We start from the raw sequence: 20,417 nt of genomic DNA, 5'->3' as shown, positions 1-20,417 counted from the left end.
CTGGCTCGATGGATCAAAGAACCAATTCTAGAGGCCTACCGTTCTGCGGGGCTTCCGGTTCCTTCAGGGCTAAAAGCCCACTCAACCAGAGCCGTGGGTGCGTCCTGGGCATTACGACACCAGGCTTCGGCTCAACAAGTGTACCAGGCAGCTACCTGGTCCAGTCTGCACACTTTCACCAAGCATTATCAGGTGCATACCTATGCTTCGGCGGATGCCAGCTTAGGTAGAAGAGTCCTGCAGGCGGCAGTGACACCCCCGTAGGGGAGGGCTGTTTTGCAGCCCTAACATGAGGTATTTCTTTACCCACCCAGGGACAGCTTTTGGACGTCCCAATCGTCTGGGTCTCCCAATAGAGCGCTGAAGAAGAAGGGAATTTTGTTACTTACCGTAAATTCCTTTTCTTCTAGCTCTTATTGGGAGACCCAGCACCCGCCCTGTTGTCCTTCGGGATGTTTTTGTTGTTTGCGGGTACACATGTTGTTCATGTTGAACGGTTTTTCAGTTCTCCGATGTTACTCGGAGTTAATTTGTTTAAACCAGTTATTGGCTTTCCTCCTTCTTGCTTTGGCACTAAAACTGGAGAACCCGTGATACCACGGGGGGGTATAGCCAGAAGGGGAGGGGCCTTGCACTTTTTAGTGTAGTGCTTTGTGTGGCCTCCGGAGGCAGTAGCTATACCCCAATCGTCTGGGTCTCCCAATAAGAGCTAGAAGAAAAGGAATTTACGGTAAGTAACAAAATTCCCTTCTTTGATCACTCTAACTTCAGGGACGCTGTCCAGAAGCCCAGAGCGGTCCCGGACAAGCGCTTTGCTAAACGGCACACTGACATGCGTTATCCCTTTCCAGCTGAAGTCGTGAAGGGCTGGGCACACTCTCCCAAGGTGGATCCTCCAGTCTCTAGATTGGCTGCTAGGTCAGTTGTGTCGGTTGCCGATGGCTCATCCCTGAAGGATTCCACTGACAGACAGAGCTCTTGGTGAAGTCTATTTATGAGGCCACGGGCGCGTCTTTCGCCCCGGCCTTTGCGGCCGTGTGGGATCTCCAAGCAATCTCAGCATGTCTGATTGAGATTAATGCTGTCACGCGGAATTCTGCTCCGCATGTGTCTTCCTTGACCTCTCAGGCATCAGCATTTTCGTCCTACGCCATGAACGCCGTCCTGGACTCCGCTAGCCGTACGGCTGTGGCATCCGCTAACTCCGTGGCAGTCCACAGGGCCATGTGGCTGCGCGAATAGAAAGCAGACTCTGCTTCCAAAAGATTCCTAACTGGTTTGCCTTTTTCTGGCGAACGTTTGTTTGGCGAACGGTTGGATGAGATTATTAAGGAATCCTCGGGAAAGGACTCCTCCTTACCCCAGTCCAAACCTAAGAGACCTCAGCAGAGAAAAATCCAATCGAGGTTTCGGTCCTTTCGTCCCTCCGCCAAGCCCCAATCCTCTTCGTCCAACCGGCCGGAGAAAGGCCAGAGGAACTCCTATGCGTGGCGGTCTAAGTCACGCCCCCAAAAGGCCGCAGGAGGCACTGCCTCCAAGACAGCCTCCTCATGACTCTCGGCCTCATCTAGCCACATCCTCGGTCGGTGGCAGGCTCTCCCGCTTTGGAGACGCCTGGTGGCCACACGTTCAAGACCGATGGGTGAGAGACATTCTGTCTCATGGTTACAGGATAGAGTTCAGCTCTCGACCTACGGCTCGTTTTTTCAGAACCTCTCCACCCCCCGCACAGGCCGATGCACTTTTTCAGGCAGTGGACGCTATAAAGATGGAAGGAGTTGTGATTCCCGTTCCCCTTCAGGAACGTGGTCGCGGATTTTACTCCAACTTGTTCGTGGTGCCAAAAAAGGACGGGTCATTCCGTCCCGTTCTGGACCTCAAGCTGCTCAACAGACATGTGAGAACCAGACGGTTTCGGATGGAATCTCTCCGCTCGGTCATCGCATCGATGTCACAAGGAGACTTCCTAGCATCGATCGACATCAAGGATGCGTATCTCCATGTGCCGATCGCACCCGAACATCAACGTTTCCTGCGTTTCGCCATCGGGGACGAACACCTCCAGTTCGTCGCATTGCCCTTCGGCCTGGCGACAGCCCCACGGGTCTTCACCAAAGTCATGGCATCCGTCATGGCGGTCCTGCACTCTCAGGGCCACTCGGTGATCCCATACTTGGACGATCTCCTGGTCAGGGCCCCTTCTCGGGTGGCGTGTCAACGAAGTCTTACCATCACTCTGACGACTCTCCAGCAGTTCGGGTGGATCATCAATTTCCCGAAATCCAAGTTGACGCCGACACAATCGATGACTTACCTCGGGATGGAGTTTCATACCCAGCCAGCGCTAGTCAAGCTCCCGCGGGACAAACAGCTTGCTCTGCAGGCGGGGGTGCAGTCACTTCTTTGGAGTCAGTCACACCCCTTAAGGCGCCTCATGCACTTCCTGGGGAAGATGGTTGCAGCTATGGAGGCAGTGCCATTCGCGCAATTCCATCTACGGCCACTCCAATGGGACATTCTTCGCAAATGGGACAAGAGTTCGGCTTCCCTCGACAAGAACATCTCTCTTTCACTTGCAGCCAAAACATCACTTCAGTGGTGGCTCCTACCCACATCTCTGTCCCGGGGAAAATCCTTCCTACCCCCAACCTGGGCCGTGGTCACCACGGACGCGAGCCTGTCAGGTTGGGGAGCGGTTTTTCTCCACTACAGGGCTCAAGGAACCTGGACTCCAATAGAATCGTCCCTTCAGATCAATATTCTGGAGATAAGGGCAGTATATCTAGCCCTATTGGCTTTCCATCGGTGGCTGGAGGGCAGGCAGATCCGAATCCAGTCGGACAACGCCACTGCCGTCGCCTACATCAACCACCAAGGCGGCACTCGCAGTCGTCAAGCCTTCCAAGAAGTCGGGCGGATTCTGCAGTGGGTGGAAGTCACAGGCTCCACCATCTCCGCAGTTCACATCCCGGGCGTGGAAAACTGGGAAGCAGATTTTCTCAGTCGTCAGGGCATGGACGCGGGAGAATGGTCTCTTCACCCAGACGTGTTTCGAGAGATCTGTCGCCGCTGGGGAACGCCGGACGTCGATCTCATGGCGTCACGACACAACAACAAGGTCCCGGCCTTCATGGCACGGTCTCAGGATCACAGAGCTCTGGCAGCGGACGCTCTGGTCCGGGATTGGTCGCAGTTTCAACTGCCATATGTGTTTCCCCCTCTGGCGATGCTGCCCAGAGTACTACGCAAGATCCGGTCCGACTGCCGTCGCGTCATTCTCGTCGCTCCAGACTGGCCGAGGCGGTCGTGGTATCCGGATCTGTGGCATCTCACGGTGGGTTAACCGTGGGCGCTTCCAGACCGCCCAGACTTGCTGTCACAAGGGCCGTTTTTCCATCTGAATTCTGTGGACCTCAACCTGATTGTGTGGCCATTGAGTCCTGGCTCCTACTGTCTTCAGGGTTATCTCAGGATGTCATTGCCACCATGAGACAAGCCAGGAAGCCAACGTCCGCCAAAATCTATTACAGGTCTTGGCAAATCTTCTTATCCTGGTGCTCTGATAACGGTTTTCCTCCATGGCCGTTTGCTTTACCCACATTTCTTTCATTCCTACAATCTGGAATGGACAAGGGTTTGTCCCTCGGCTCTCTCAAGGGCCAAGTGTCGGCGCTCTCCGTGTTTTTTCAAAAGCGTCTAGCCAGGCTTCCGCAGGTCCGCATGTTCCTGCAGGGGGTTTGCCACATGGTCCTACCTTACAAACGTCCGTTGGAACCTTGGGATCTTAACAGGGTTCTGACGGCTCTTCAAAAGCTGCCTTTTGAGCCGCTGCGAGATGTCTCTCTCTCCCGTCTTTCTCAGAAGGTGGCCTTCCTGGTGGCAGTCACATCACTTCGGAGAGTGTCTGAGCTTGCAGCGCTGTCATGCAAAGCCCCCTTCCTGGTTTTCCACCAGGATAAGGTGGTTCTGCGTCCTGTCCCGGAATTTCTCCCTAAGGTGGTGTCCCCTTTTCATCTAAATCAGGATATCTCCTTGCCTTCCTTTTGCCCTAATCCAATTCACCAGTGTGAAAAGGATTTGCACTCTTTGGATCTAGTGAGAGCACTCCGGTTCTACGTCTCTCGCACGGCGCCCTTGCGCCGTTCAGACGCGCTCTTTGTCCTTGTCGCTGGCCAGCGTAAGGGCTCTCAGGCCTCCAAGTCAACCTTGGCTCGGTGGATCAAGGAACCGATTCTCGAGGCCTACCGTTCTTCTGGGCTTCCACTTCCTGCAGGGTTGAAAGCCCATTCTACCAGAGCCGTAGGTGCGTCCTGGGCTTTGCGGCACCGGGCGACGGCTCAGCAGGTGTGTCAGGCAGCTACGTGGTCTAGTCTGCACACTTTCACGAAGCACTATCAAGTGCATGCCTATGCTTCGGCAGACGCCAGTCTAGGTAGGCGAGTCCTCCAGGCGGCGGATGCCCACCTGTAAGAGGGGGCCGTTTTCGGCTCCTTTTATTGAGGTATTCTTTTACCCACCCAGGGACTGCTCTTGGACGTCCCAATTGTCTGGGTCTCCCAATGGAGCGACAAAGAAAAAGGGAATTTTGTTTACTTACCGTAAATTCCTTTTCTTCTAGCTCCTATTGGGAGACCCAGCACCCACCCCTGTGCCCTTCGGGCTGGTTGTTCTTTTGTGTACACATGTTGTTGATGTTGATTTGTTCTTATGGTTCATGGTTTTCAGTTCTCCGAACATCCTTCGGATTGAATTTACCCTAGACCAATTTATAAGTTTTCTCCTTCCTGCTTTTGCACCAAAACTGAGGAGCCCGTGATGCACGGGAGGGTGTATAGGCAGAGGGGAGGGGTTACACTTTTTTAAAAGTATAATACTTTGTGTGGCCTCCGGAGGCAGAAGCTATACACCCAATTGTCTGGGTCTCCCAATAGGAGCTAGAAGAAATGGAATTTATGGTAAGTAAACAAAATTCCCTTTATTATTGGCCCCAATGGAACCTATTGATTTATAATGGAGTCTGCTGGAAAGAAAAGCCTCAGATGCAGGAATGAATGAGATGTAAAGTGGCATTAGGTGAAATTTTACACTGAAGCCAACTATCACAAAATTTCTGGGACCTGATCAACACAAAATAGTAGCGATATGATATTAGAGAACGTATAGTAACATTGGTACTATGATTTGTTTGTTTCCTAGCTGAGTCTATCCGTCACCTGGAAAATCACAGTATAATATCAAGTCTGATGAGCCTTTTATCCTGCGGAAACCTGGAAGCAGAAGACAAGTTGAGCATTGTCCTCACCATCGGACGCCTCACAGAAGACTGCGGTATGTGTTCTGCAATGGTCAATAGTTTCCATTAGGCCCCGTTCACACGTCCGTGATAAAAATGCACGTTTTTCACGGTCCTTGGTGTGGGTATGTATGTGTGTGCGTGTTCCGTGTGTGTGTTCAGCATTTGCTGTCAGTGTGTTATCCATGTTCTATCTGTGATAGCACACGGACAGCAGGAACGTCTATACTCACCTGTCCTCGGCGCTGCTGTTGCTTCTGTGTCTGTAGTGCAGTGAATATGCATGAGCATAATGAGCAAGCCCGGAAGCTAGTGACAGCAGAGCAGAAGATGGGTCAGTATAGAAAATCATTATATTTCAAAGACACATGTTTTCTCCAGTACGTGCCACACTGATGTCACATGGATCACATCAGTGCACGGGCCGTGTGACATCAGTGCTTCTAGCGAAAAGCACAAGGACACGTGTGTGCACCACATGGACACAGATCCATGAGAAAACAGGGATGTGTGCACAGACCCATTGATTTTAATGGGTCTGCGTATGTCTGTGTCTCCGGTACTTATGAAAACGGACGTCATAAGTACCTGAATCACAGACGTGTAAAGAGGGCCTTAGAGATGATGTGAGTCGATTCGCAGGATCTGGTTTATTGGTTGTGTCAGTGATCCGTGTCGTCAGTGATCTGTGACCGCTGGACAGGAGACCTGAGGACCGCTCTTCCTGGCGTAATGTCACCCATGCGTTACATCACAATAATTACATCACAGCAGCCAGGTAGTCTACTACATCTGAGTATCTGCCTCCAGTAGGCATATAGGCTCGAAAATGGTGCACACAATGACTCCATCTGCACTATTATAGTCAATGGAAAAAGTTCAGAATCCCGTTTTGTGGGGGGATCGGATGGGACCACTGAACGCGGGGAAGAATACATTGTGATAGCACCTTTATATCTGTCACTTATATAAACATGATGCAAAATATAAAGATCTACTTCTACTTTTCACATTTCCCACAAATGAAATCAGAGGGCATTGTAGGATCTCGGTGGGAAATAACTGTGGTTTGATACGGTTTATCCTTTCTTCTGCATTCATATTTTATTGACCCACATGCTGCTCTGTTTCTGGAAAACATTCACGGCAGCAGCTCCGACACAATAACATTTACACAGCGGTGGAGCGATACGAGATCAGTGATATGAGATCAGTGATATGAGATCAGTACCATAGTGTGAACTGTTTTTAATAAGTGTCTCATTCCACAGAGGCAAATCAATATGAACTGCTGAAAAGCCACGGACTTTCCCTCATGGACCAGATTCTGGAGGAGTCACAGGATGACAAATTACAAAAAGCAGCGAGATTCGTCCTTCAGAACTGCAGACATATTAGTAAGATTGCAATGATGTTTGTGATTTGGCAGTGGTGGTGAGGTGGGGAGGTATACCACCCATGGGTACCCCACACCCCATAATAACAGTATCGTCTGTGAAAGATAGTGACGATGGGTATAAGCACCTTACCTTGTAAATGAGATGTGTAAAGAATTATATAGGCAAAAAAACTGATGGCAATCCCAACATGCAGTCTGAACGGCTGCAAAACTCAACGTGACATAGACAGTTGCACTCTGAAGTGCTGGCATGCTTTAACATTTCAGAGTGCAGCTGTCTCTGTTAACGTAAGTATATGTTCCACTTATGTGTCAGGAGGATTTCCCAATGTATTCCTCTGTCCTTTCAATCTACATACAGTGGAATAAGTTGCCAATAGGCTCTTAAGGCCCCGTCACACACAACGACTTACCAGCGATCTCGAAAACGATGTGACCTGATAAGGATCGCTGGTAAGTCGCTGGGAGATCGCAGGTGAGATGTCACACAGTCAGATCTTACCAGCGATGCAGGAACAATACAGGTTGCAGTAGCGACCTGTATAACGATCTCAGCAGTCACTGTGATCCTGTCACACAGTGTCAGACACAGCGATGTGTCCTGCCCAGCAGGACATCACCTTTGAAGAAAATGGCCTGGACCATTCTGCAACGACTAGAGATCTCACAGCAGGGGCCTGATCGCTCATAGATGTCACACATAACGAGATCGCTAACGGGATCGCTACTGCGTCACCAAACGGTGACGCAGTAGCGATCTCGCTAGCGATCTCGTTATGTGTTACGGTACCTTTATATTACAGACGTCCACCTTGTACAAACATGGCATATCCATAGGATATACTATCTATGTGTAGTAGATACAAATCCCATCAATCTCAAGAACACTTGAGATCTCCAGTGACACCGGGTTCATTCTGTGGATAGGCAACAAATATTCGAGATGGAAATACCTCCTTAAGAAAGCATTTTTCTTTTTGCTTGATGACTCCTAAAGGAACAGCAAAGCAGATGTCCCTTTTTCCATTCCATTTCATAAGGTAATAGGATGCTAGATACCTGTGGTGACAGCTTATCTCCCTTAAAGGGAATCTGTCTCCAGGTTTTTGCTCCCATATCTGAGAGCAGCATGATGTAGAGACAGAGACCCTGATTCCTGTGATGTCTCACTTACTGAGCTGTTTGCTGTCATTTTGATAAAATCAATGTTTTCTCTGCAGTTATACAGAGCTCATGAATATGCTGGACTACCTGCAACACAACAAGTAGTCCTGTAATCATCTACTGCTGGTTAGGGCTTATTCATATGACCGTTCCGTTTTTGCTGTATGAAAACACGGTCCTTTTTTTTCACGGATGCATCCGTGTGGCAATCCATTGCGTTTCGTATACTGGCCGTGTGTCATCCATGTGTTATCCGTGTGCCTTCCATTTTTTTTGCGGACCGCAAAACACGGAAGCAGCTAGATAGATAGATAGATAGATAGATAGATGGGTAGCTAGATATAGATAGATAGAGAGATAGATAGAGATATATAGATAAATATAGATAGATAAATATAAATAGAGGAATGAATGAATGAATGAAGGGATAGACGGATAGTTAGAGGGATAGATAGATAATAGATGAGAAAGACATATCATGTCCCACTTCCCAGCATTTTGTAATCTTGCACCCTTTAGTGCCTTTCATGTGGCATTTAAGGGTGCTTAGCCTTGTACAGTATTTAGCCAAAAAGTAAATAAATAATTTAGAAAAACGACGTGGAGTCTCCACTATTTTTTGTATCCAGCTCGGGTAAAGCAGATGGCTGCAGCCTGCAGACCACAGCTGGCAGCTTCACCTTGGCTGGTAATCCAAAACAGAGGACACCCCACACTGTTATTTTAAGTTATATAACTAATTTAAAACAAAAAACGTGGGGTCACCCCCAAATTGGATCACCAGCCAAGGTAAACTGGACGGCTGTGGTCTGGTATTCTCAGACTAGGGAGTTCCGCGGTTCTTGGACCCTGCCCAGCCTAAGAATAGCAGGCCGCAGCCGCCCCAGAAGTGGCACATCCATTAGATGTGCCAATCCTGATTCTTTGCCCCAGCTCATTCTGATGCCCTGGTGCGGTGGCAAACGGAGTAATATATTGGGTTGATACCAGATGTGTAATGTCACCTGGCATCAAGCCCTGGGGTTGCTGATGTTGCAGCGTCTATCAGATACCCGACATCAGTAACCCAGTCAGTAATAAAAAAAAAAAATAGGCAACAAACAAATTCTTATTTGAAAAAACACTCCCCAAAACATTCCCTCTTTCACCAATTTATTGGAAAGATACCAACAGAACGTTCTCCATTTGCTGGGAGAGCAGTGCAGTGACCTGTGCTAACATCATGAGGTCAGCCCAGGTTACTACAGGGCATGACCAGCGCTGACTTCAGGAGGTTAGCGAGGTACATTACCTGCGGTGATGGAAGCCTCTGCACTCCTGACGTCAGCGCTGGTCACTGAGTTCAATGACCGCCACGTTCTCAGATCACCTCTCGCGAGCAGCCTGGTCGGCATCGGTTCCGGGTCAGTGGGTGGGCAGGGGTTAAGGTACTTGATAGCCCGCTTGGAAGGAAATAAGTCTGCACTGGAGGGGTATCTGCTTGGCTTTCTCCTGGTGTTTCGGGTATGGGGGTTGCGGCTGGAGGGCCGGGGGGCCCAGGTGTCAGAGCCAGTTTCTGTATCATTTCAGATGGGGATGGGGTGAAGGCTATGTATGTTTTTGAGGGACCACTGGACTCTCATTTGAAGAAGGAGGTCTAGGGGAAAATAACTTGGAAGGACAAATACGTAGTAATTTTCTTTGTTGCCCTTGGGAAAAGTTAATTTGGGTAAATGCAGGAAAGATGATAGTGAAAAGGCGGAGGAGGAGGAGCGCCGGTGGTGTCTCATTTCACAGACTTTCACGAACTTGTGCAGGCGTTTGCAATTTTGGCGAATGTTTCTGGGAAAAGGGTGGCTGAGGGCGGCAGTTGGCCTGAGGGTCCTCAGGTTGGTCCAGACCTCAGCGCCTGGTATTTGTGCTCGCAATTTTATTGAGGCCACTGCGCAATTGGCCCCAATTGGCCCTGGCAAAACCTGGTAGTCACACAATAGGCCCCCGCATAACACCTTCCCTCACCTAGGTCGCACACAGCCGACCTGAAACCCTAGTCACCCCCCTCAGGGCAAGACAGGCACACCAGTGGGCAGGCGGTTAGGAAACGCCCACCTAGGGGTCTAGACAGCCCTGGGCGAGAAAACAAACAAATTGAAGTTGTAGTTTAAGTTAGAGGAGTGGAGGCTGGAGCTAGGTGTATCTCCAACGGATTAGAAGTTCAAATTGGACGGTTCCAGGGTGGTCTCCGTCAGCAGGAGACGGGAAGACGGCTCGGCAGATCCAAGGAGGACCTTGACAGGGTTATAGCCAACCGGTACCGACACTGGAGACCCGACCGGAAACCGTGCAAAGAGGGGGTACTCGGACCCTGAAGCCAGGACTGGAACCAACAGCCTAGCTAATTAACCGATTGAGGGCAGGATTATAGGTCCTGTCCCAACCAAAGTCCCAATAGCAGACAACCACCCACAGAGAGGGATAGGGCAACCGCCAGGGCCCATAGATCCCACGGGTCAGCATCAGCGGGCACGGCTCCTCAGGCACATAGAAAGCCGGGAGCGGACTCCCGTGCTCCATACAGGGAAGTCCAAACACACAACCACAACTAGTGCAGAGGAAGAGACGGCGACCCCCAGCCCGGGTGGGGGACCAGAGTACAACCGGCCGCAGCGGCCGCTCCACCAGCACCTTGGTTTACCAAAAGACTTGTGTGATTCATTTAATTGTGAGTAACCAAACATCCCCTGGTCCATCCGGACACGCAAGCCCCTGCCATCGCCAAACCCTGCAGAGAGAAACTGGGCCCCGGGGCAACCATCCCTACCCACGGAGGGGTTAACATCTGGCTGCCACTACATCTCCCACGGGTATCCCACAACAGCAGCGGTGGTGTCCCAATTCACCACACTTGTGGGTGACGTCATGAACCGAATACGGCCGAGGCCGTACAACTACGTCCCCCTTTTCATTCGGCGTGTCCGCGTGACCCCCAGGTCCAGAGGATCCCTCGAGCCACACAGCGGGTCCGGATCCGAGCAGCCCAGCTGCTGCGGGCATGGGGGTGGCACATTCATACTGTGGCAACCCCTTTCACGGAGCCTTTAAGTGTTTTAAGTGAAATAGGGCCAAGTTAGGGACCTCTGATACCCAAGGGTGGGATACTGGTGAGCAGGGGCGTACATAGAAATCATGGAGCCCCATAGCAAAAGTCTGAATGGGGCCCCCCCACCGATAAAAAACAAACAAAAAACCATTATCATAATAATCATGATACATGTTATTGGGGGCCGGCATGTATTATTGGGGGCGGCTTATAGTGAGAAATAACACATACTACTACATAGTGTTACTGAACAACACCCACCATATAAAGGTTTGCAATGTATTATTACATTGCAAAATAATGCCGCCACACCATGACCAAATATCACCACATAGAGTCTGAATATAACCGCCGTCCTGTTACTGAGCAGAGCCCACTGCACCAAGACCAGTGGGTTCACACCACAAATCCCTAAAAAATCTGCAATATGTGAACTTGGCCTAAAGTAGCGATGTCCTTCTTCGTGCCCCTCACTACACACAATATACATTTTCACATCTGTCTCCCCCATTTAATGGTAAGGATTATGACTCTTTATAGCCTTAGGATCTATATTAAAACTCTGCAAAGTACAGGGATAATACACACACACACACACACACACACACACACACACACAGACACACACACTGATGGCACAGCAAAGGGGCAACACACACACACAGTGATGGCACAGCACAGGGGCAACACACACACAGTATTGGCACAGGGGCAACACACACACACACACACACACACACACACACACACACACACACACACACACAGAGTGATGGCACAGCACAGGGCAGTTTTTCTGTAGTATTACAGGCAGACATTTGTACATTATAATACTCACCTGCTCCTGTGCTGTGAGAGATGATGATAGTGGCTCAGGCCTCCCTGCTGCACTTCCTGTGAGTCTTCCTGGCTGCTCCTTCTCTCCTCTGCTTTTTCTTTCTATTCCTTCTGTTCTCCGCTTCTCACTTTGTTTCTGCTCTCTGTTTGCTTTTCTCTCTTTTTTGTGGTCTCTACTCCTTCTTCACTCCTGCACTCTTTTCCTTTTCATCATTTCATTTTCCCGTGTCTGCCCCCTCTACTGATTGGCTGTTCTCCTCCTGGTATCTCTGCTGCCTGGCCACTCCCTCCTCTTCAGCACAGGCCGCGCACAGTGTGCAGTGTGGGCGCCTCTGAATCTCTGCGTTGGCCAGTCTGCAGCTATACAAACAGTGCCGGCTGCCAGCGGTGTTAATCAGCTGCTTAGTGACGGCCCCGGGGGCATGATGCATGAAAGTGAAAACGCACACACTGCGGGCAGCCACCCTGGGCCCCTCCAGCCAGGGCTGCCACCAGGAATTTCCGGGCCCGATACTGACAAAATTTTCGGGCCCCCATCAGACTCCACCACAGCTTCGGCTCTACCGCCCCTCGAACCTTCGGCAATAGAAAAAAGTTGTTTCCAGCATCACGTCCTAGAAAAGGTTAAAAAACAATTTTATTCCATAAGCTTAAGACCAACACTAGGTTGGATGGACGTCCACGAAGTATAAAACAATCTCTGACGCGTTTCACATCTAACAGAGGTTCTTATCTTAAGCGAGCTTTACACGCTGCGAAATCGCTAGCCGATGCTAGCGATGGCGAGCGTGATAGCACCCGCCCCTATCGTTATGCCAATATTTGGTGATCGCTGCCGCAGCGTCACACGCACTCACCTGGTCGGCGTCGTCGCTGTGACTGCTGAACAATCCCTCCCTCAAGGGGGAGGGACGTTTGGCATCACAGCGACGTCACCGTGACGTCACTAAGCGGCCGGCCAATCAAAGCGGAGGGGCGGAGATGAACGGGACGAACATCCCGCCCACCTCCTTCCTTCCTCATTGCTGGCGTGTGGCAGGTAAGGAGAGGTTCCTCGTTCCTGCGGCGTCACACGTAGCAATGTGTGCTGCCGCAGGGACAAGGATCAACTTCGCCCACACGACAGCAGCGATATTTGAGAATGGACCCCCATGTCAACGAGGAGCGATTTTGGACGTTTTTGCAACGATCCAAAATTGTTCCTAGGAGTCACACACAACGAGATCGCTACAGCGGCCGGATGTGTGTCACAAAATCCATGACCCCAACGAGATCGCAACAGCGGCCGGATGTGCGTCACAAAATCCGTGACCCCAACGAGATCGCTACAGCGATCTCGTAGCGTGTAAAGCCCGCTTTAGACATATCCTGTTGTATTTGCACAAGTTATGGAATAAAATTGGTTTTTAACCTCTTTTCTTGGCCGTGACGCTGGAAACAACTTTTGTTCTATTGCCGGACTTTGCCTCTTTGAACATGGAGCTGCCCTCCCTGCACCGTCCCCCAGAGAGAGGGCCCAGGTGATGACTTTACCGGGGGAGCTGAGATCCTCCTTAGCATACTGACTTCCAACCTTCCACAATCCACCATCACTCTTGGAAAATCTCCAATTCTGCAAACACCAATCAAACATTAACCGCTAGTTGTCATTTTGACTGCCCGAAAAAAGCTGCATGCACCATTTTTTGGGTCGTTAAAATGACGAACCCCAGACAGAATCGTCAGCCATATGTGTATATCTAATATATATAAAGCTGTGTATGTGTGTGTGGATAGATTATATTATGATATTATATATATATATATATATATATACATATATACATACACTGTATGTGTGTCCGCTATAGGAACCCGCACCGTCTCATTAACAATCACGATATTTTGCACAGACACCTCATGTGACTCAGGGAACGTCATAGACTATTTTTTGAGGGGAAAATATAACCCCGTGCTTTAGGCTGGGGCCACACAGGACACTACTGTGATCCTCGCATTACACTCGGCTCACGCTGGGAGCACAGCAGGAGCCGACTGTCATGCGAGTGTCACTGCGACTGAGCTCCGATCATGCATGCAGCATGCTGCAATTGTTTTCTCGGTCCGATTGGGGCCGAGAAAATAATCGCTCATATGCGCTGGCACATAGGCTAATGTTTGTCCGAGTGGAATACGATGTTTTATCGCATCCCACTCGCTCCGATTTTCATGCCGTGTGTCTTAATAATAATAATAATAATTGTATTCATTTATATAGCGCTATTAATTCCACAGCGCTTTACATACATTTGTAACACTGTCCCCATTGGGGCTCACAATCTAGAGTCCCTATCTGTATGTCTTTGGAATGTGGGAGGAAACTGGAGTACCCGGAGGAAACCCACGCAAACACGGGGAGAACATACAAACTCCTTGCAGATGGTGTCCTTGGTAGGATTTGAACCAAGGACCCCAGTGCTGCAAGGATGCAGTGCTAACCACTGAGCCACCCTGCTGCCCTTACAGTTACTCTCCAAAAAAATTCCTTACATTAAACTCAATGGAGCTAGTAGGTGAGGTCATTAATAGGAGCTGTGATTGGTTATTATAGGTAACAAAAGACATTGCTAGTATAAAGCTGGGTTCACACATAGCGACGCAGCAGCGATCACGACAGGCGACCTGACCTTATCAGGATCGCTGCTGCGTCGTTACATGGTCGCTGGTGAGCTGTCAAACAGGCAGATCTCACCAGCGACCAGTGACCAGCCCCCAGCCAGCAGCGACGCGTGGAAGCGATGCTGCGCTTAGTAACTAAGGTAAATATCGGGTAACCATTACCCGATATTTACCTTGGTTACCAGCGCACACCGCTTAGCGCTGGCTCCCTGCACTCCTAGCCAGAGTACACATCGGGTTAATAAGCAAACCTTTGCTTATTTACCCGATGTGTAGTCCGACTACGTGTGCAGGGAGCAGGGAGCCGGCGCTGGCAGCGTGAGAGCGGCGGTGCTAGTAACTAATGTAAATATCGGGTAACCAAGGAAAGGGCTTCCCTTGGTTACCCGATGTTTACCGTGGTTACAGCTTACCGCAGTCTGCCAGACGCCTGCTCCCTGCTCGCTTCAGTTCGTCGCTCTCTCGCTGTCACACACAGCAATGTGTACTTCACAGCGGGAGAGCAACGAGCAAAAAATGAAGCATGACATTCAGCAACGAGCAGCGACCTCACAGCAGGGGCCAGCTCGTTGCTGGATGTCACACAAAGCGACAGCGACGGGACGTCGCTGCAACATCACAGAAAATGGTGAATTAGCAGTGGCGTCGTTGTCGCTATGTGTGAACCCAGCTTAAGAAGCTTCTGTGTGAGGTAATATGATACCGGTGGAGAGATGGATAGAGAGAGAGACAGACAGGGAATGACAGAGAGAGAGAGAGACATAGGGAATGAGAGCGAGAGACAGACAGGGAATGACAGAGAGAGAGACAGACATAGGGAATGAGAGCGAGAGACAGACAGATAGGGAATTAGAGACAGAGACAGACAGATAGGGAATGAGAGACAGAGACAGACAAATAGGGAATGAGAGACAGACACATAGGGAATGAGAGACAGAGACAGACAGATAGGGAATGAGAGACAGAGACACACAGATAGGGAATGAGAGACAGAGACAGACAGATAGGGAATGAGAGACAGAGACAGACAGATAGGGAATGAGAGACAGAAACAGACAGATAGGGAATGAGAGACAGAGACAGACAGATAGGGAATGAGAGACAGAGACAGACAGATAGGGAATGAGAGACAGAGAGAGAGAGAGACAGGGAATTAGAGACAGAGACATTCAGATAGGGAATGAGAGACAGAGAGAGAGACAGAGAATGAGAGACAGAGACAGACAGATAGGGAATGAGAGACAGAGAGAGAGAGACAGGGAATGAGAGAGAGACAGAGACCGACAGACAGGGAATGAGAGACAGAGACAGACAGATAGGGAATGAGAGACAGAGACAGACAGGGAATGAGAGACAGAGACAGACAGATAGGGAATGAGAGACAGAGACAGACAGATAGGGAATGAGAGACAGAGAGAGAGAGAGACAGGGAATTAGAGACAGAGACAGACAGATAGGGAATGAGAGACAGAGAGAGAGACAGGGAATGAGAGACAGAGACAGACAGATAGGGAATGAGAGACAGAGACAGACAGATAGGGAATGAGAGACAGAGACAAGACAGACAGATAGGGAATGAGAGACAGAGACAGACAGATAGGGAATGAGAGACAGACAGATAGGGAATGAGAGACAGAGACAGACAGGGAATGAGAGACAGAGACAGACAGATAGGGAATGAGAGACAGAGACAGATAGGGAATGAGAGACAGAGAGAGAGACAGGGAATGAGAGAGAGACAGAGACCGACAGACAGGGAATGAGAGACAGAGACAGACAGATAGGGAATGAGAGACAGAGACAGACAGGGAATGAGAGACAGAGACAGACAGATAGGGAATGAGAGACAGAGACAGACAGATAGGGAATGAGAGACAGAGAGAGAGAGACAGGGAATTAGAGACAGAGACAGACAGATAGGGAATGAGAGACAAAGAGAGAGACAGGGAATGAGAGACAGAGACAGACAGATAGGGAATGAGAGACAGAGACAGACAGATAGGGAATGAGAGACAGAGACAAGACAGACAGTTAGGGAATGAGAGACAGAGACAGACAGATAGGGAATGAGAGACAGAGACAGACAGATAGGGAATGAGAGACAGAGACAGACAGATAGGGAATGAGAGACAGAGACAGACAGGGAATGAGAGACAGAGACAGACAGATAGGGAATGAGAGACAGAGACCGACAGACAGGGAATGAGAGACAGAGACCGACAGACAGGGAATGAGAGACAGAGACCGACAGACAGGGAATGAGAGACAGAGACAGACAGATAGGGAATGAGAGACAGAGACAGACAGATAGGGAATGAGAGACAGAGACAGACAGATAGGGAATGAGAGACAGAGACAGACAGATAGGGAATGAGAGACAGAGAGAGAGAGACAGGGAATTAGAGACAGAGACAGACAGATAGGGAATGAGAGACAGAGAGAGAGAGAGAGACAGGGAATGAGAGAGACAGAGACCGACAGACAGGGAATGAGAGACAGAGACCGACAGACAGGGAATGAGAGACAGAGACAAGACAGACAGATAGGGAATGAGAGACAGAGACAGACAGATAGGGAATGAGAGACAGAGACAGACAGATAGGGAATGAGAGACAGAGACAGACAGGGAATGAGAGACAGAGACAGACAGATAGGGAATGAGAGACAGAGACAGACAGATAGGGAATGAGAGACAGAGACAGACAGAGAATGAGAGACAGAGACAGACAGACAGGGAATGAGAGACAGACAGACAGGGAATGAGAGACAGACAGACAGACAGGGAATGAGAGACAGACAGACAGGGAATGAGAGACAGACAGACAGACAGGGAATGAGAGACAGAGACAGACAGGGAATGAGAGACAGAGACAGACAGACAGGGAATGAGAGACAGAGACAGACAGACAGGGAATGAGAGACAGAGACAGATAGATAGGGAATGAGAGACAGACAGATATAGAATGAGAGAGGCAGATATAGAATGAGAGACAGAGACTTGGCTTTATTGGGATATGTGAGGCCTCAGGGGTTGTTTTAGCCTGGCTTTTTGTACCAGGTTTTCATTGTAGGTGTTGGGGCTGGCTTTTGCCGGAAGTACTCAGTACGGTGTGTTTGGTTTGGGCTCCGGAGAATTAAGCTTACACGTGGGGTTGATGATTCAGGGGTTTTTAGGGATTTAGCTGGTTTTGGTTTGAAAGTGCAATAAGGCTCAGAATAAGGTCCCTGGGACAATCTAAAAAATTTGTCAGGGTGGACATGGTCGTACGGTCTGGTAAGAGATTGTCACAGATGGCCACCGGGTGGCGCAATAATAGCACAAAAATCCAATACCACCCATGTAACACAGCCTAAGCCTTAAAGCCTATCATTACTATTCCCAACAGAGCTGACAGCCATGAATCATCGTGATCCGGACTCACCCATAAAGTGCACTTGTACCTGGATGTGTTGAGACGCTCCGACGCGCGTTTCATATCCGGCTTCCTGGGGGGAGGGGCGCAGGGGTTAAGTGTAATGTGCATGTTTTTATATGGGGTGTCTGGGGCGAGATCGTTGCTGTTTAGGCGCGTGCAGGGGGCTGGATGCCGCACATAGAGTCCGTCTCATCCGGTCATTTCAGAGGAGGCACGGATCGTATGAATACTTTCGCTGACGTCAGTTAACCCACGCCTCCCCCTAAGGAATCTTCCTCTTTGGGGACACATGCTGAGGCTTCCCTGCGCATGCGCTCCCAGTGGGACCACATCTACTACTGGCAAGTGAAAGGGCACAAACAGGGTCGTAAGAAAAGAACGAGAATCAGCCTAAGCCTAAAGAATATGACCTTGTATAGTCCTTAAAAGATGTTCTAGATGGGTTTGAGATAATAATCAATAACTTGGCTAGCTATTTCGTCATCAGCTGACGGTCTCCTTTTTTTATCAGCCCCAGATCCCCGAGAGTGGAGCCCCAAAGGGTCTGTGCGGTTTCTTCCTGAAGGCCTTGTGCGCACTGGGAAATGGAATTTTCTTGAGAAAATTCCGCATGCTCTCAAAGATTACCGCACCCGCGGTAAAAAACTGCGGGAAACCGCACCCGAAAACCGCATGCGGTTTGCCGTGGTTTGCTGCGGTTTTACCGCGGTATTGTTCGCGGTATTGCCGCGGTTTTGCCGCGTGCGGGTTGGGATGTGCTTTATTGCATTCAATGCAATAAAGCACATTGAAAAAAAAAAAAAAAAGTCATTTATTTCTGAGATAGTAGATAGACAGAAGAATAGATAGAGGGATAGATAGATAGACAGACAGATAGAGGGATAGATAGAGGACAGATCGCTGCATTTCCCACGGTCGGCAGTGAGTTCACATTACCGGCCGTGGGAAATGACCGGTAATTACCTCTGCTGTCTGCTGCTTTCATTCAGCGCTGTGTCTGTGACAGTCGCGGCTGGATGGAAGCATCGCAGGACCTGTGGATTACGCCGGAGCGGTGGATTACGCCGGAGCTTTGGTGCGGGAGGGGTTAATAAAATGGTGAACGAGGCTTGTTTGTTTTATTTAAAATAAAGGATTTTTCGGTGTCTGTGTTTTATTCACTTTACTTATGGGTTGATCATGTCAGCTGTCACATAGACGCTGCCATGATCAAGCCTGGAGTTAATGGCGGTGGTCCCCCACCCCCATTAACCCCTTGTATTACCTTGGTGCCACTGCTACACGGCGGCAAGAAGAGCCGAGGACATGCCGGTGCTGCCGCATAATGGATGCGACAGTCCCGGGGCAGCTGCGGCTGATATTCTCGGCTGCCGGAGGGGGAGTGAGGCGGGGAACATTAACCCTGCCCCTCTCCCTCCCAAGCCTGAGAATACCGGGCCGCCACTGTGTGCTTACCTCGGCTGGAAGGTAAATATGCAGCGGAGCCCACGTTCTTTGTTTTCTATATTTCCGTTTTCTTTTTATGTGTGTTCTATGTGTCTGTGTCTATGTGTTCTATGTGTCTGTGATGTCTGTGTGAGTGTGATGTGTGTGTGTGTTTACTCTGCACGGCTTCCTCTTCCTGTAATGACATCACTTCCCTGCAAACCGCAGACAAGCGATGTACATTACCGGAGGTAAACCGCGAAATACCGCAGGGAATAACGCAGGAAAACGCAGTGAACCGCACAGAATTTGCTGCCTGCGTTATTCCCTGCGGGATTTCACGATTAACATTGGAGTCAATGGAGTGAAATCCCGCAGCGACGTGCGGAAAGAATTGACATGCACTTGTTTTTGCTGCGGGATTCCCGCAGCAAAACATGCAGCTGTCAAATTCCGCCCAGTGCGCACAGGATTTTTTTTCTCCATAGGATTTGCTGGTGATTCACTGCAGAGATGTTATGAACATTTTCTGCAGCGAAACATGCAGCAAATCCGCGGAAAATCCGCGGCAAAATCCGGTAAGTGCGCACATAGCCGAAAGCTTCCAAAGTAGTCTGCCATCTTGTGTTTCTTCTTCCTGCTCCGCTGTTATACAGCCAGCTGATTCAGAGAGTCCGGGGTTAAGTGCTGAAAATTCTTCCTGCACTTTTTAAACCGTCCAATTATAGATGAGGAAAAACCTCAAAACAGCTGCTTCCAACTGGTTCTTCACCTGACAGCTGATTCAAAACTTCTCTCAAATATCACTAAAAATATGTTAACCCTATCATTACTGTTGATGAAAGAAACAGGATTAAAGGGGAAGTACACATAAAAGCTTTATAATACCTATACTATTATAGGGTCTGTGCAACCATGAAGTTACCAAGCTAAGGTGGTATGTGGGCCTATCATTATGCTCATCTGAAAAATTTAGAGTGCTGTTAGGCTATCTCCTCCATTCTGTCAGTCCCTGAAAATTGTACTGCACTTAGATGTTTTCTGAGTGTGGTCCAATTTTTTCAACAGACCCATTGGCTTGCATGGCCGAGTGTGATCCGATTTACAGAGGCAAATCGGGCATACTGCATTCATTTTCATCAGATA

General features: G+C 49.4%; 2 protein-coding genes across 2 annotated transcripts in view; both read left to right on the top strand.

Moving 5' to 3' along the window:
- LOC142302354 (telomere repeats-binding bouquet formation protein 1-like) overlaps positions 1–6,731 on the top strand; it is a 68,963-nt gene extending 62,232 nt beyond the window's left edge. Inside the window, exons 10-11 of the mRNA XM_075343414.1 lie at positions 5,197–5,328; positions 6,565–6,731. Of these exons, the coding sequence (XP_075199529.1) occupies positions 5,197–5,328; positions 6,565–6,731 (299 nt within the window). The remainder of the gene's footprint in view (positions 1–5,196; positions 5,329–6,564) is intronic.
- A 10,957-nt stretch (positions 6,732–17,688) lies between these two features.
- Positions 17,689–20,417, top strand: part of LOC142302353 (telomere repeats-binding bouquet formation protein 1-like) — a 47,247-nt gene continuing 44,518 nt past the window's right edge. The window contains exon 1 of the mRNA XM_075343412.1: positions 17,689–17,704. Coding sequence (XP_075199527.1) covers positions 17,689–17,704 — 16 coding nt within the window. The remainder of the gene's footprint in view (positions 17,705–20,417) is intronic.

This window comes from Anomaloglossus baeobatrachus, chromosome 4 (genome assembly GCF_048569485.1).
Source record: "Anomaloglossus baeobatrachus isolate aAnoBae1 chromosome 4, aAnoBae1.hap1, whole genome shotgun sequence".
Lineage (NCBI taxonomy): Eukaryota > Metazoa > Chordata > Amphibia > Anura > Aromobatidae > Anomaloglossus > Anomaloglossus baeobatrachus.
The sequence above is the reverse complement of the archived record's forward strand: the minus strand, read 5'-3'. Positions and strand labels throughout refer to the sequence as shown.